This window comes from Tachysurus fulvidraco, chromosome 17, assembly GCF_022655615.1.
Source record: "Tachysurus fulvidraco isolate hzauxx_2018 chromosome 17, HZAU_PFXX_2.0, whole genome shotgun sequence".
Lineage (NCBI taxonomy): Eukaryota > Metazoa > Chordata > Actinopteri > Siluriformes > Bagridae > Tachysurus > Tachysurus fulvidraco.
Genome location: NC_062534.1, coordinates 13,567,881 through 13,584,119, shown reverse-complemented (window position 1 = coordinate 13,584,119; position 16,239 = coordinate 13,567,881). Strand labels below are relative to the sequence as shown.

The 16,239-nt window shown below is 38.6% G+C and overlaps 1 protein-coding gene across 1 annotated transcript in view; it reads right to left on the bottom strand.

The window, feature by feature from the left end:
• gpc3 (glypican 3) overlaps positions 1-16,239 on the bottom strand; it is a 99,572-nt gene that overhangs the window by 43,258 nt on the left and 40,075 nt on the right. The window contains exons 3-4 of the mRNA XM_027135098.2: positions 11,495-12,183; positions 2,094-2,218 (exon numbers count right to left, since the gene is read on the bottom strand). Coding sequence (XP_026990899.2) covers positions 2,094-2,218; positions 11,495-12,183 — 814 coding nt within the window. The remainder of the gene's footprint in view (positions 1-2,093; positions 2,219-11,494; positions 12,184-16,239) is intronic.

Here is a 16,239-nt window from a genome sequence, read left to right as displayed (position 1 = left end):
CATTGCCTGGAACTTATTATTATTCTGGAAAAAGTAATTTAGAAAGCTAAAATTCGATCCATTCTACTGACACAAAAATGCAGAAATCTAAGATACAAGTCTACTGAGAAATAGAGGTTTTGCCCAGTAATGGATTTTAATTTTAGCAAATGCAAAAATTGAATTATTTTTGAATTGAATTAAATCAAAAATTGAATTAAATTAGCAAATTGAACCTGATCGCTTTGTAACAAGATTAAAAAATATGGCTAAAGGATTTTCCCTTCTACTTTTGCACATTTTCCACAATAGTTTTAAATCCTCTTACAAAATGTAATACATGACAAGAAAAACATGAGCAAAAACAGAATAAAAGTTTTTAAATGATTCATTTATTGAGGATAAAACAGCTGCAAATAAATGCACCTGATAATTGGAGTTCAGAAATTTACATCATCTTTCACATCACAGTAGAGGAATTTTGGCTTACTTGTCTTTGAAGAATTACTTTTAATTCATCCACATTGGAGACTATTGGACATAAACTAGATGCTTTTTAAGGACACTCCAAAACTTAATTTGCTTTTGTCTGATTTATTCCATTGTAGACTAGCTATTGTGCCAATCACTGTAAAAATTGGACTTACTCCTTTAGGATTTTCTAGTAGCGAGCAGAATTCATGTTGCTCTCAATTATGTCTTAGGCCCTGAAGCAGTAGAGTTTTCCCACACCATCACTCTAGCACCACCATGTTGTTGTTGTTGTCATGATATTTTTTTTTTATCACAAAATGCTGTGTTAGCTTCATGTCTAATGTAATGAGACTCATGTCTTTCAAAAAGTTCCATGTTCAACTAGTCCACTGTACATTATCTCCAAAGGTCTGGAGGTCATCAAATGGCTTTTTGGCAAACATAAGGCAAGCTTTTATGTTCTCTTGGTCAGCAGTGATTATCATCTTGCATATTTTCCATGAATACTGTTTTGCCTTTCTAAATGTGGAATCGTGAATACTACATTTTTGCAAGCCCGGCCTCTTCTGAGAAGCTTCAGCACTGTTCCAGGTTTTCTCCATTTGGAGATAATAGCTCTCGCTGTGGTTCACTGGATTCCCAGAACCTCAGAAATGACTTTGCAACCCTTTTGAGGTTGATGTATTTCAGTAACCTTATTTTTCATTCAACAGGGCTGAATTTTTCTACGTGTCATGGCTGCACCGAAGCCGGTGCATAACTAAGATTCCCATCACCGCACCTCAATAAATCAAGTCACATGACTGTTTCACCTGTTCCATGTTTTGGGTTTAATAAACACGAGTCTAAGAGACCAGTCTTGCACAGCACTCATTGTTTAGCATTTGTCTTTTGTCTCAAAAGCGCAGTTAATGATTTGGTGTATAAGTTTGTGCTGTATGAATCATTTGTTTGTCATTAAAACAGAATCTGTACTTTGCACTCTGTCGTTGCCTCACATCCCTGACGCTGGGTATGTCTAGACTAACTAAAGCCAGTTGTCAGTTACACTTATGTGATTGATTGAATAACTAAGGTGGGAATTACTTTCACAAAGGGCCAGTTGATGTTGGATAACATTTTTCATTCAGTAAATGAAATGATAGGTGCAGTCGCAATCCCAATGCTGTCAGTCATCGGTGGCCAGCAGGGCAAAAAAGGCAAGTGTGTCAGAATTATAATAACACTATCTGATTAATAAAACACAAACATTTTGTCAAGAATTTACAACACAGACCACTGCAGTATCCATTGTAACAATGGTCTCAAATGGGTCCTAATTTTTCCTCTGACCTTAACAAGTTTATCTTCTGATTCTTAAGAGGTCCTCTCTACTTCTGTCATCCAGTAGATTTTTAAAAGTTACTTCTGGCTAAGAATTTCTTATAGTCTTAATCACAAAAATATTTTTAAGTAAAAGTAAAACTATATGAATTTGTTAATATGGTTCTTGCTCAGTTTATTACTAGGCCTCTAATGGAATTTCAACGGAAAATAGCACAAAATGTTGTGGCTCGGATACAGGGCAACACCTCTACGCTTCTGTATTACACACTGTGCTACTTTAGTACTGGAAACACAACCATTCATTCAACCATTACCTGCGTTGCCCAGAAAGAGTCTCATCTGGATCGAAGTTGACGGGCTGAATGACTAACGCCGGCTCCACCGGTGATGGCACCGCACGAGCCTTGCGCTTGGGTGTGTGTGAACACATGCTGCTCACCTAAAAAACAAAGAGAGTATTTAGGTCTACATGCCTGTTTACTGTCCCAAAACAAATATCCAAATGACTACACCTCTCGTGACACACTGTGCTGTTAAATACATTGTGTTGTACGCTAGTGTGTAGCTTTGAACAGCTTTAAACATTCCATTCAGAGATGAGGCTGTGAAAGGAAAAAAAAAATTCAAACTTTTTTAAATTGCCCTTGTCAACTTGTAGTGTCCCCTGGGGGAATTCCCGTTGGCATCTTAAGGGCCTTCCAAGTGCATGATGTAAACAGATTTGGAACGCAGGGCAAGAGGGAAGACATTAATGAGCCAGAAAGGCCTGAAATTTTTTCCCCTTATTCAGCTAATCACTTGGCTCACCGCACAACCTTCTTCTCTAGTTTGTTTATTTGGGCGACGTGTGAAAATAGGATTTACATAACAAAGCTACACCGCTGTCATGCTAGTCAGCTACTTGCACCTTGTTCTTTCACTAATCATCATCCTGTGCAGCTTCTTGTTCTCTCTGATAAACGGCATTGTTGTAATATGGGACAACATCATCATATTAAACACAGAGGCCCTTCTCTGTGCAGGGATGATAATAGAAAGTGTCTATTGTATTCAGGTGCAATAAAAATGCAAATGCATGTTACTGTTTAGCTTGTGCTTTAATGAATTGCTGGTGGATTAATTTCCCAGGGGGGTTGGGAACTTAATTCTTAATTCTGGACTGAATTCTGCATTGTAATGTTAGGAGCTAATTGTGCCCGGCTGGCTGTAAGTGAATATGTGCAATACACCAGCTGCAGAATACCAACGGGACCAAACATCGCACATCGACGTCTTCATCAAAAGGTGAGAGGAGAGAAGACATGCACACACATTATATATGCACACACAGGCACAAGCACACACAGATAAACAAAGCTCAGTTGTAAAAATCAGAACATGAAAGGTGTAAGAATGAAGATGACAAACACATCTTTATCTTTTAACATATCTTCCACCTTTCAAGGGAAAAAGAAAACAACAGAAAATGCTTACTGAAACACGGGAGTAACGGACGTCTGAAGGACGTTTGCTGTATTTCATCAAAACACATTGCGGTAATTGTATTGTTTTGCATAATGCAGTGGTGTAGTTCAGCTGTATGTTAAGTTTGTGGTTATGTTTTAGCGACATTGGTGTAACATGTAGTTTTGAATTCATATAGCCACAAACATAAACATTCATTAGCTTTCACTGGGATTTCAGTTATTTTCTCAGCACAGGGTGTGTCAAAGGATGTCCAGTTATTACACTATGAAACACATGAATAGTCCTTTACATTGTGTTGTTTGTGTTTGCATTGAATGTATTTTTTGTAAAGAGACAGTTTTCACATGCTCTTCTTCTATTATCTCCTCTTTTCTAACCTCATTCCATTGTTAATCGTTGTTTTATATTGAACACATTGTTTCTCACATGAGGTAACATTTACAGTATGTGGCATGCAGAAGTACAGATAATGGGAATCATATTAAATCCAGAAAGAAATAAAACACTATATTAATTATTAAATAAAAGGGAACCATCTTGATGTTTCATTTCTTATAAACTGTACATTCAACAACAGAAAAATGTCAAATTATTTTAAAATGCTACACTTTTGGTACAGGGGCTACACATTTTTGAACACTGAAACTTTTCCAGGTCAAATTATCTAATATCTAATATCTGAATTGGATTTTAGATCTATAAGTGTGGAAAAAATTTTGGTTTTCGGAAATCATGAAACTGTGAAAATGCGCATGCCATGTGTATAGTATGGGGAAGTACAAGGGTTTTCAGGGGTCACCTTGACACCAGAACTGTCTGTGTTCCACCACATTTGTCCTGGTTTCCACTGAGACAGGCATCTGTTGCTCTGTGAAGGGCTGAGAGCATGAAGCGTTACCTTTTACATCTCATGTAAAGTCAAATGCTCCTAATGAACAAAATCCCAATGGTGGGCACTGTGAGGGAGGAACCACCTCAATCTGAAAACCCAAACCATGGTGTAAATTAACTCAACACTGTATTGTATGCTTTATCTGTTAAACGAGTTTGTTTCTGTTGTCACGTATGCTATAACTAATTTAACTAAATTATAACTATATTCTATATTATAACTAATCATTCCATTACCCCTTTCTCTCTTTCTCTCTCTCTTGGTTGAAATTGAAATTAAGACATATCTTGTCGTGCAAACCACAAACCCAACTGTCCTGAAGACTTTCCTATGATGGAAAATGTACAGTTACTGTTTTATCTGTTACTGTAGAAAATGCTGACACTGGAGACTCCTTCCAGAAATGTCAAACAATTATCTCCTCCATGAACAAAATACAGAAACACACACACACACACACACACACACACACACACACACACACACACACACACACACACACACACACACACACACACACACACACACACACACACCTACCTCCCCCACATTTTCAGCCAAGTTAATGTTGGCCTGTCCCACCCACTTAACCAACTCTCACCTATAACAAGAGAACTAACTCTGAAGATTTGGCAAATACATGCTTCCTCTGAGACATTTAAATCCAACCTCTGCATTTCTGGACACTCAAAGGAAAGTACTATCTACTCTGTTCTGCATAAACAAGCTCACAGATACCAAAGGATCTTGTTTCTCTTATTGACAGAGAGAAGCAGTAATGCAACTCCTTCCTCTGCTGACATACACACCACACAAGATACTGTGTTAGATGTCACTATACAAATCATTATATATTATAAAGATGCCATTAATATAAACCTGTCATTTATTTGGCTCTAAGGAATGTATCAGAGCTAGAGTTCCAGAAAAAAAACATTTGAGCTCTGTGATACAACCATCAATGTAAATCAATAGAAACTCTTTCTACAAGACAAAGTCACAGGAGAGTAGAATTTTGCTGAAGCTGGTGAAGAGACAAGAAGTGAGAAGGTGATCACGCTATTCATAACAATTTAAATTCAGATTTATATTCGATCCTGATGCAACATGCTGCATATTAGTGTAAGACCAAAATATCTCTGCAACACACTCACACACCACACACACACACACACACACACACACACACACACACACACACACACACACACACACACACACACACACACACACACACACACACACACACACACTTTTGCATCCAAACACACACTAATTCACAGCTATGGCACACTCTCTTCTCCTAATGCTCTTCCACTTGCTTGCTCTGGGGAAATCATTAGTGGCCAGCCTCTCCCAGTGTAATTTTGTGTGTGCAGAGAGGCCTTTTCCGCCCCTGGCCTTGATTAATGTGGGGCTTGTGATTTTCCTCAGAGGTTGACGGCTGCACGTGTGGGACTCAGGGGACCTGTGGCACAGGGGAAAGCGTAGGTGAGATTGTTTCTCTCATTAGCAGAGTATTATTAACACGGAGAAGCAGCAGCTATACTGGATAAGACCGCTGAGGAGATAAGAGCGATGTCAGCGAGGGTTCTGAAATATCTACCAACAATCTTTTATCTGTACTTCACACACCCAGAGAGCGGAGGAAAGCACAGCACTCAGTAAATACACAGTCACAGCGTGTATCCCCAGTCATCAGTTACAGGAATGCTCCAAAGCATTTCAACTTAATCTCTTCCTACTGTATCTGTAGGTATGTCTGATTAATGTGACCATTTTGATTTGGCTCCCTGTACTGAGAAAATAATATCATTATCAACATTATCAAGGCAGCTATCGTGTTTCAAGTAAATGAGTTTTCCTAACTTCATAACTTTATAGAGACTGGATAATACAAACCATCTTACAGAACACAGTGAATGTTTCCATTGGTCCATGTGGGTTTTTTCAGGATTCTCCAGGTTCCTGTCAAACAACATGCTGCTAAGTAGTAAATGCTATTTGTGAATTAGTGTATGAATATGTGAAAGTGTGTGTGTACATAAAACCCTACAACGAACTTGCCAATCCTAACCAGGGTGTATTCCCGGCTTGTATTCTTTGGATAGGCTCCAAAGTTACCACCTCTGAGGTACAGTGCTTACTAATAATAAACAAATTAAAAAACACTCATGAATTCATCAATGCTATTTGTAAATTAGGATGTTTGGATGGAACAGCTTTGAGATTTTCTTATGTCAGGTGTATGTCATACTGACTTCATGTTATCTAATCAGCCAATCACGTGGCAGCAACACAATGCATAAAAGCATGCAGATGCAGCTCCAAATCTTCAGTTACTGTTCAAAACATTAGAGTGGGAAAATAAAAAAAAAGAGTGATCTCTGTGACTAACCATGGCATGGTTTTTGTGCCAGATGGTCTGGTTTGATTATTTTAGAAATCTCCTGTGATGAAAGAGGCCACAGGATAATGACCAGACAGGTTTGAGCTGACAGGAAGGAGGTACACAAAAAAGCACTTTTTACAACCTTGGTGTGCAGAAGAACACTTCAAACCACACAACAACTTGACTTGGATGGATTAAGCTTGAGGAGGATGAGCCATAACCGCAGAAAACCACAATTTCCACAAAGCCTTTTCACTAGTTCTAGGTTTGATGTTCTGTGATAAGATTGAAAAACAAACTTAAATAATATTGTCATATTAAAAAGCATAAAAGTTTGCCTTGAAAAATAAGCTATAAATGAACTCTGAAAGAACAGTCTGCTTTATGGAAATAAATAATGCAGCTGGCTAACTGTTCTTGTTATGCCCACGCTACAACTTTCTGACATCTTTGGAGAAGTTGGCAAAATTGGTCCACTGAGGAGTGAGTAATACTGGGAACTCAGAGTGTGCTAGACAGATATATATTAATATTTTTATTTTTTCCTCTATGATGTCAAGTGGACAATCAGAGAGCAGCGAGTCTCCTTACTGCAGCCGAACGCAGTCATCCACATTCACCTCCCTCCAGTTCCTGTGAACATTCTAGCGGTAAATTTATGAGTCCCTTCTTTCTTTCTTTCTTTCTTTCTTTCTTTCTTTCTTTCTTTCTTTCTTTCTTTCTTTCCCTAGAGACCTATGCACATCAAACTCTCTAACATCCAGTCTTGTCCTTGAAATCACTCCCCAATGCCAGAAAAATGTTTTTCCTCCTACATTTCTCATCAGATCATCATTAGTTTTCTACTTCTGCTCAGTAACTGGTAAAAATAGTGCTTCATAAATCATGCATCATCTTTTTGTCCCGTTTTCTCACACACAAATGTAATAGACATCAGTAACAAAAAGAATAGAATAGAATGAATGCAGATTTGTTGAGTTGGGTTGCCAGCTTGGTTCAGATGTGATACAACAGTGTTTAAGCAGGAACAAGATCAACTAAAAGCACATAATCAATCTGAAAAACAGAAAAAAACAAGAGTTTCTGTCTTTACGAATGATTAAGACCAACAGCTTCAGACTGCTTTCCATTGACAAACGATCAGTGTTCTTACATCTCCTAAATATAGAACCTGGTTCACTCCTCTGGTTACATGCTATAATCAATAGAAGACAGTTTATTCTTTATACTCAGAACTCTCAGCTCTAAACCACAGACACATAAACACATGCACTGAGATTCTTTTAACAGTAGGACTGCGTTACATATCTGCACTGGATTGCAGTCAAGGGCAAGAACACTGTAATATGAAGCTGTACTCTGTTGTCGTGATGCCAGTGCTCCAGACTGCACTATTTCCACATCGATGCCCTCCTCCCTATCACCTACAGGTGACCAAGTGTATTTAAGTATTATGTTGTTTTCTCTGTGCCTTATTTAATGAAATAGTAAACTATAGTAAACTATAGCACACTACACGTTTTGGATGTGGCTGTTAGTGGCTTAGGCAAGAAATGATTTAAGGAAGAGATGAGGAAATATATTTAAGCAAAAACATGGCATGAGTTGTAAATTACAATGATTAGTCTGACACACTCATGGATTTTGGGTGGACGCCAGACAGTAGAAGCAGTGATGGCAGAAATATATTTATCATTTAAGCCAACAACCAATAAAGATGCCCCATAAAATACCTTTAAAACAGTTTGACTGACTGAAAATGATTAAAATAAGACTCTAATAATTGGGGAAATTAGTTTTTAATCTCAAGAAACCAGATCTGCATTTTTTTTCTCCTTCTACAGTAAAAGCTGCAGTACATCATAAGCTGTATCCTTGGTATCACTATGTTCATAATGTTCATAATCTGGTGTTCAAACAGTAACAGGACATTTGGATACTCTTGTTTCTCACCATAGTAGCTATTACCTAAAAATGTGTTTAAACAAATGTGTGTGTGTGTGTGTGTGTGTGTGTGTGTGTGTGTGTGTGTGTGTGTGTGTGTGTGTGTGTGTGTGTGTGTGTGTATATGTGTATGTACACACACACATACATACACACACATATATATAGTACAAGTCTGTTCATTTGTTTAATTAATATATATATGGCAGGCAATTATTAATTTCTGTACTTCTACCACAGCGTGTCCCTTGATCTTACACACCTGATTCTAATTATTTTATTTCTTAGCCCTTTTGGACATGAGTCAGAGCAGAACAGAGACAAAATAAATGCTGAGTATGAGGTCTTTAAGACTGGGAGTCATTTTGGTGTTGTGTAAGTAGATTAAGAGTAAGAGCCTTATTGTTAGAAATTTTAAACTCTAGAAAACATCCCTTTGATTTCACAATTCCTGTGATGAGTTTATGCGTGTGTGCGTGCACCATAGGGTTTAACTGAATACAAATAATGTTTTCCTACCAGATATAAATACAAATACAAGTAGGAGGTGCACCATCAGATTTCTGTTTGGTTTTTTTCCTTAGAAAGCCTCTATAACAGAGACTATAACAAAACAGTTGCTCAAGCAGACGCTATTTGCTTTCATGAAGACACATATTGACGGACACTGAACTTTGCAATACATTTATTTACTTTATGTAAGTTTTAAACAAGGCTATTAGTTTGTTTAGATTTAAATATATGGGCTCGTGTAGTAAATGAAAAAAGAATTAATCTTTACTTGCACCTTACTGTACCAGTCAGCGCTATACACTGTGTACACTTTTGTAGGTTATTGCATTGTCCATCTTGCACTGTCTGCACTTTATGTTGAACTGTGTTAGTGTACTTAGTTCTTAGTTCTATGTCGCTTCCTGCTTTATGAGCACCACAGTCCTGAAGGAACATTGTTTCATTTCACTGAGTACTGCACCAGCTATATAAGGTTGAAATGACAATAAAAGCGTCTTGATTCTGTTGACTCTTGACAGAATCCACTGAGCACGCTGACAGTGCTGGCTCTTACAGTATTTTCCATTGTGGTAGGGTATATAGACCATGCTGACACTGTGTTTAAACCCAAATATGTATGGATATGGACATCTGGTACATTGAACAGATACAGATAGTAAAATTGGGTTACAATCCTACTAACCTGATGAGATTGGATAGATTATGGCCGAAAATAAATTCAACTTTGTTGCTTAGTTGCTAAAGATCACACCCACTTCAAATCATGGGGAGCCTGATAATGTGTTGAATCAGGTGTTTTAAAGCAGGGAAAGCCCTCAAATGTGCAGTATGTGACCTTTCACGTCTGGAGTCTGACGTCTCGGTTTCACACCACGTTATAGATGCAAACAAAAATGCTGTTGCAGCAACTGGATTGCTGCTGACATTTCACACTTTAACATGGAGCTGAAATAAAATGAAATGCTGTATATTGTATGCAATGCCTCCATCTAGTGCTCTAAGAACTGAAGCCTGGACTGAGTAGACATTTCTCAACATCAAATATGCTGAAATACATTCAAATATTGCATATGCAGAGGACAAACAAATCCTCAAATTTCAAACACTGCACATGCATCAACATATACACACAACCGTGCAACACACACACACACACACACACATACACACACACACACCAGACGATATCAAGTTTCAAGCAGTAGAATCAAAACAGCATAATTTCAGACACACAGCTGAGAATTCGATTTACACTCATGTGAAAAAGAAAGTACACCCTCTTGAATTCCATGGTTTTACCTATTGGGACATAATAAAAACAATCCTATGGTGCTTAGCAGGTCTTAGTTAGGCAAATATAATCTCAAATAAACAATACCACATAAAATTTTACACCATGTAATATTTACTGAACAGAAATGAAACCAAAACAAAGTCATGAGTCAAGTTACACCCTTACTGTTCTATAGGAATTAAAAGCAGGCAGGTGTTGCTAATCAAATGCCCTGTATAAATGATCATCAGCAAATGTTACCACCTCTATAAAAGCAGAAGCGGCAGCTTGCTGGTCTTAAGCATTCAGGTGTGCAACCTTAATTCCTATGGAAGTAGTAAGGGTGTATTTAGTTTTTCACATATGGTAAAGTGTAAAACCACTGAGAATTCAAGAAGGTGTACTTTCTATTTCACCTGAATGTAGTAAAGATTTTGTGCAAGTAATAGACAGGTTTAGGTTTTTTATGTCTGCGTGTGTGTCTGATAGACTTATAGGTGTTAAATATACCACCATGCAGAAACCAGATACAGAGCAAGCTTTGAGCCAGCACTTTTTCAATATTTCATGAGCATTTGCCCTCATGCACACAAGAGCAACTGGAGTGTGTTATTGCTGTTTAACTCCTTGCACCCCACTGAAAGGATCACCACTGAGCAGCAAGACGAAATGCACTTGAGAGCTCGTCAGGCACTGCACTGCTTTATGGAAAGTCCTGGATACAGATGTGCTGTTAAAGCATTTTTAGAGTGTACTTAACCTGCGTGAAGGTAAAGAGTCACAGAGCCTGTGGAGCATGTTAGTCATCTTTTTAAATCCCAAATATATGCAAATCAGATGTCACTCATTTCTTCAGGGGCTTTATCAGTTAATAGAATAATACAGTGCTTTTGTAAGCTTATCTCTGCATAACAGATCTATAGTGTATGTGCAATTAACACCGAACAGTGACACGTTTCCTTGTACTGAGAAAAGAAAGGGAAATTTACTCCCTTCTAACTGTAGAGTAAAGACAATTGTATGATAGATTATGATGAACGAGTTCCCATAAACTAAGATAAATGTGTTCTTAATTCAACATTCTGGTATAATATGAGCCTTTCCTGCCTGTACAAAAAGCAGTAGAATATTAAACAGGGAATTAGCATACATGATTGTGTAAGAAACATGGATCAGCTACCTATGAATACCTGCTGTACTATATAAAGAAAAAAGATGTCTATATATAACTGACCTGTGCAGTCACCCTGTTCTTGGCCCCCACAATGTGTCTGAGTGCCATCCGGATGATGACATGTAGCCTGAGCACCACTGCCTCAATGTCCTGTCCTCCTCTCATAGCAGCTGCCAAAGTACCCAATCCCTCCACATAAGCCCTCCAGTGCGGCTGCACCTCAGCTGCGCCCCCAAGACAGGTGCCCATAGTTACAAGACACGTTGCCTTACATGGTCGCGCCTCCATCAGCCCTTGACACAGTGGACAGTACCATAGGCGAAGCAGTGCCCGGCCACACTCCCGCCCTGCCTTCAGGTGCTGCGTGGTGTTTACCACCTCGATGCCCAGGTTCAGCGCCTGAAGGAAGAGACGCGTGGCCAGCAGGGAACGTGAGAGACGCGTCATCATTAGCTTAGGGTAAGCGCCGAATGCTGAGACCTCACGCCACGTCCTCTGCATGCACTCATCTGATATTCCTGCTGCTGCTCCATTGCCCAAGAGGCGGCGATAGGCAAGAGGAAAGAGACGTGAGAAGAAGGAAATCACCATGTCGTTCACATTGGCATCAGAGCCAAGGATGTAGAGGGACATTTCCATGAAGAGCTGAGTGGCAGCACCATTGGCTCCACTCCCCAGGCCGGGGAACTCCTCCCTCAGCAGGGTGAGAGTAGAGTTACGACCCAGGCGCAACACCATGTCAAAGGCCTCTGAGAGATGAGAGTGAGTTAGAGACAGAGAGACAGAGAGACAAGAGAGAGAAACCATTTATATCAATTTATTTATTTATATGTATATGCCTAATTAATCCTGTAATCCTGCTTGAAATGTTTATTCTCCCATTGTTATTCATAGTTAATTTTAATATATTACACATCAGAAAACATCTAAACATCAAATCTGATTAAAGTCCCCGGGTCTCTACAGTTGACTACAGACGACAGACAACAAAAACTCTCTAAAGCTTCCCATCTTTCCATATCAAATGAAAACCCCAGTTTTCAGAAGTGACCTTCCTGAACAACAAAGGCTGCTTTTCAACAGTTTTAAATACTTAAAAGGAGAGAATTTATCCACACTAGAGGCTGTTTGAGTTGCTGAGCCTCAAAGATGCTGAGAGAAGAAAACAGCACAAATTGTAAGCCATAGCTCAGAAATAATCAGATGCATATGAGAGCTCTCAGTGGAGTCTTATCAGTGCAGAAGCAAAGAAGGGCTCCTTTCCAAATCCACAGCAGCAAGCGGAGAGAGGGGAGTTGCAGTGAGAAGCTGAGATTTAGGAACATGAAGAGACAGAATAAGATAGACGGGTTAGATGAGGAAGGCATATCAGTGTGTGTGAGTAACTCATCAAGTATGTAGAATTTTGTTGGAGTACAGCATATCCATTGTACTCATTAGATCAGAAATGGACCATCACTGATACAGCACACAATGCCCAACGTTGCTGGGCCTTAATCACAATTTATTCATATATCATTTATAGTAGCATTTACACAAGAACTTTTTTATTCACAAAAAACATAGGGGAGTGTAAACTCTTTCAATTCCTGCCTCTGTCCTGCATTTACAGAGTTTCATGTTTGAGGGTTTCTTTCGTAAGTCCAAAGACATGCAGTGTAGGCTGATTGGCATCTCTAAATTGTCTGTAGTATGTAAATGGTTGTGTGTGTGTGTGTGTGTGTGTGTGTGTGTGTGTGTGCACACAATTGTGCCACAGGGTGTCCTCTACTTTGTGTCCCCTGGGATATGCTCAAGGTTCCCTTATGACCCTGTGTTGGACAAGCAGTACAGAAAATGGATGAATGGATGGTTGAATGGTTGGAAAATCCTGAAGTTCAGAAACATTTTTCTCCCTGTGTGTTAACTCCTCATAAGCAAATTACCAAATTAAACCTTGACTGATCAGATTCAAATCACATAAATTGAAATACTGCACTATTATTTATTTCAGTGTCAACTTTTTGTATTTTAATTACCCAAACATTTTATGAAAATACTGTGAAACCCAATCATTTTATATGAATGGCATTACCTAAAGAAAAATTAAATATGATACATGAAAGAAGGAAAGAAAATCCACAACGATCTGATACGTCTCAAACTGCATTGTGCTGTACTCCTTAGTGTATTCCTATCATTGGGCTTCGATCATTGATACATCCCCGATGCTCTTCCAACACGGGATCGGAGGGGATGCACCAGCACTTTGTGGCTGACAGTCTCAAGAAACTTTGAATTTTTCATGTCTTCTTAAGTTCATCCAATTGATGTCTAGCTTGGCTCTGGATTTTGGCCTTTTCGGCAGTGTAAGTGTGTATTTATAATAAATGCAATTCAAATTAACTTCCACTTCTACGTCTGAAAATGTATCGTGGGTGTTTCTGAAAACTGGTTTATGTGGAAGAGACACACCTACACTGTTAGTTCACCTTGTAGGTGTACAGTTTGAGAATATTTTTATCCATGCCCAAAATGTGTTAATCATGATCTAACTCATCATCAGTGGCAGTTTCTAGGCCCAGAGCTGCTGTTAATTGGATATTTTTTGATGCCTGACTATTCTTAACCTTGACAGTGACATCCCAGAAATCGTATCAAACATGACTATATTCGGGCCATGGCTATGCTGAAAATGGGCCACCACCCAGAAATAACTAATCACGGTTCAAATGGCTCTTTTACAATAATAAATAGAAATAATTGGGCAGTCACAATTGTACAAAAAAAACAGCTATATGATAAATATATATAATAAATCAATTGATTCTCTGTACTAACAAATTAAGCAATAAAAAAAAATCAGCTATTTTAAAAAGGTTATTTATTTTGTAAAGGAAATTTTAGTGAAATAATTGAGTGCAATAATAAAACTTAGGAAAGAGATCCAGAAAAAATCTGCCTCATTAATGAACAGGTCAGAGAGGCTGAAGGTGATCCAAAAGAGTGGAGACTCTAATTAGGCCACACTCCTGGAGTGGCGTGACATCAGCATGCTGCTAAGCAGTCTGTTTTCAGCCGCAATCATTAACCGAACCATCCATCTCAACCAGCGAGTACTGCTGTCAGGAGCCAAGGCTGTTACTAAATCAATCCAAGCTGGACGAATCTATAACATACACTGATATACACAAATCACTAAACTGTAAAAGGGTAAACGGATTAATGTGGCCATAAGACTAACAAAAACAAGGTTAGTAACCTCTTCATTCAGCCGGTTGAAGGTCGATTTAGCAAGTGTTTACAAGCTCATGCTAATGGTGGTGCAAATCCTATTGCTGGGGTTGCTTGATAAAGGCTGGTCCACATTTTTAAAAGGTTATAAAACCTTATAAAAAAACTTTGAAAATTAGAAACATGTTCCATCTGAAGTACAACAGTATAAATGCACCTGGAGCCTGAGGCTAGACCCTACAACCTAAATCATTTTTGCTCACCTTAGCAGATACAAAACTGCATCATTTCCTTTTGGAGCCTGCAGACATTGCAAAAGTAGATTATAAGAAAAATGATAGAAATTTTCATATCTCAAAAACCAAAAAGAATTGTCATATAGTGTATTAGCCATGATGGTTTTAAAATTACCCCCAGAGCCTAGCTTCTGGCGCATAATAGCTCACAAAGTGTAATGGCATGATGATTAGAGTAATGTAGTGGAAGTGTGTTGCTCAGTATTGTACACACATGAAACAAGGCTGTACTGCAGGATGATGGTCTCAGAGATGATGGAAGGTGTCGATTGACCTGCAGAGCCTCATACCACCTTTAAAAAGTCAGCTTACTAAAACAAATGCTCTAAAGGACATGGAGAGTGAGAACTAAACACACACCTCGCTTAAAGAACACACAAATACACAAAAGCAAGTGTACTCACAAACTGTTAAGCACATCCACACATAAGCAAATACATTAATTCCTACATTATTGAAAAGAACAACAATTGGACTTATTACACACACACACACACACACACACACACACACACACACACACACACACACACACACACACACACACACACACACACACTCCACAAGTATACAATGTGAACCATTCACATAAAAAGTCCATATAAAAAGAAATGCACCACATATGCATTCTTATTACAATATTTTTGGATGGATTTGAAATAAACACTATTTATATATACATATATACATTTATATTTATATTTACAGTGCTTAACACATTTGCTTTGCACCTCCAGGGCACTTGGGGGTTGAATTGCTGCTTCTGTCCTGTGTGTAGTGTTTGCATGTTTTTGCTGTGCTTCACTGATTTCTCAAAGTCTAAATACATGCATTATAGAAGTATTGGCATCTTTAAATTGTCCGTAGTTTGTGTGTGTGTGTGTGTGTGTGTGTGTGTGTGTGTGTGTGTGTGTGTGTGTGTGTGTGTGTGTGTGTGTGTGTGTGTGTGTGTGTGTGTGTGTGTGTGATTGTGGGGACTCATGGCAGGACGCAATGTTCCCCGCTTTTCCCCCCTGAGTCCCCTGGCACAGACTCCAGTTTCCCTGTGTAGGAAAAGCTGTACAGAAATTGAGTGATTGGCTATTTGACCTTGGGTGGAGAGGATAATTCTGGGAGATTTTAGATCTAGCACCAGAGATGATCCACAGTCTGCAAAGTAACTTTCAAATCCCTGACTAACTCTTAAAGTAAGAAAGAGCAATGGAGCAGATTTGCTTCTGACTACTGTGCTGCAAAGAAAACGAACATAACCACTGTAACATGATGTACAATAAGAATTCAAACAATTTCACACTA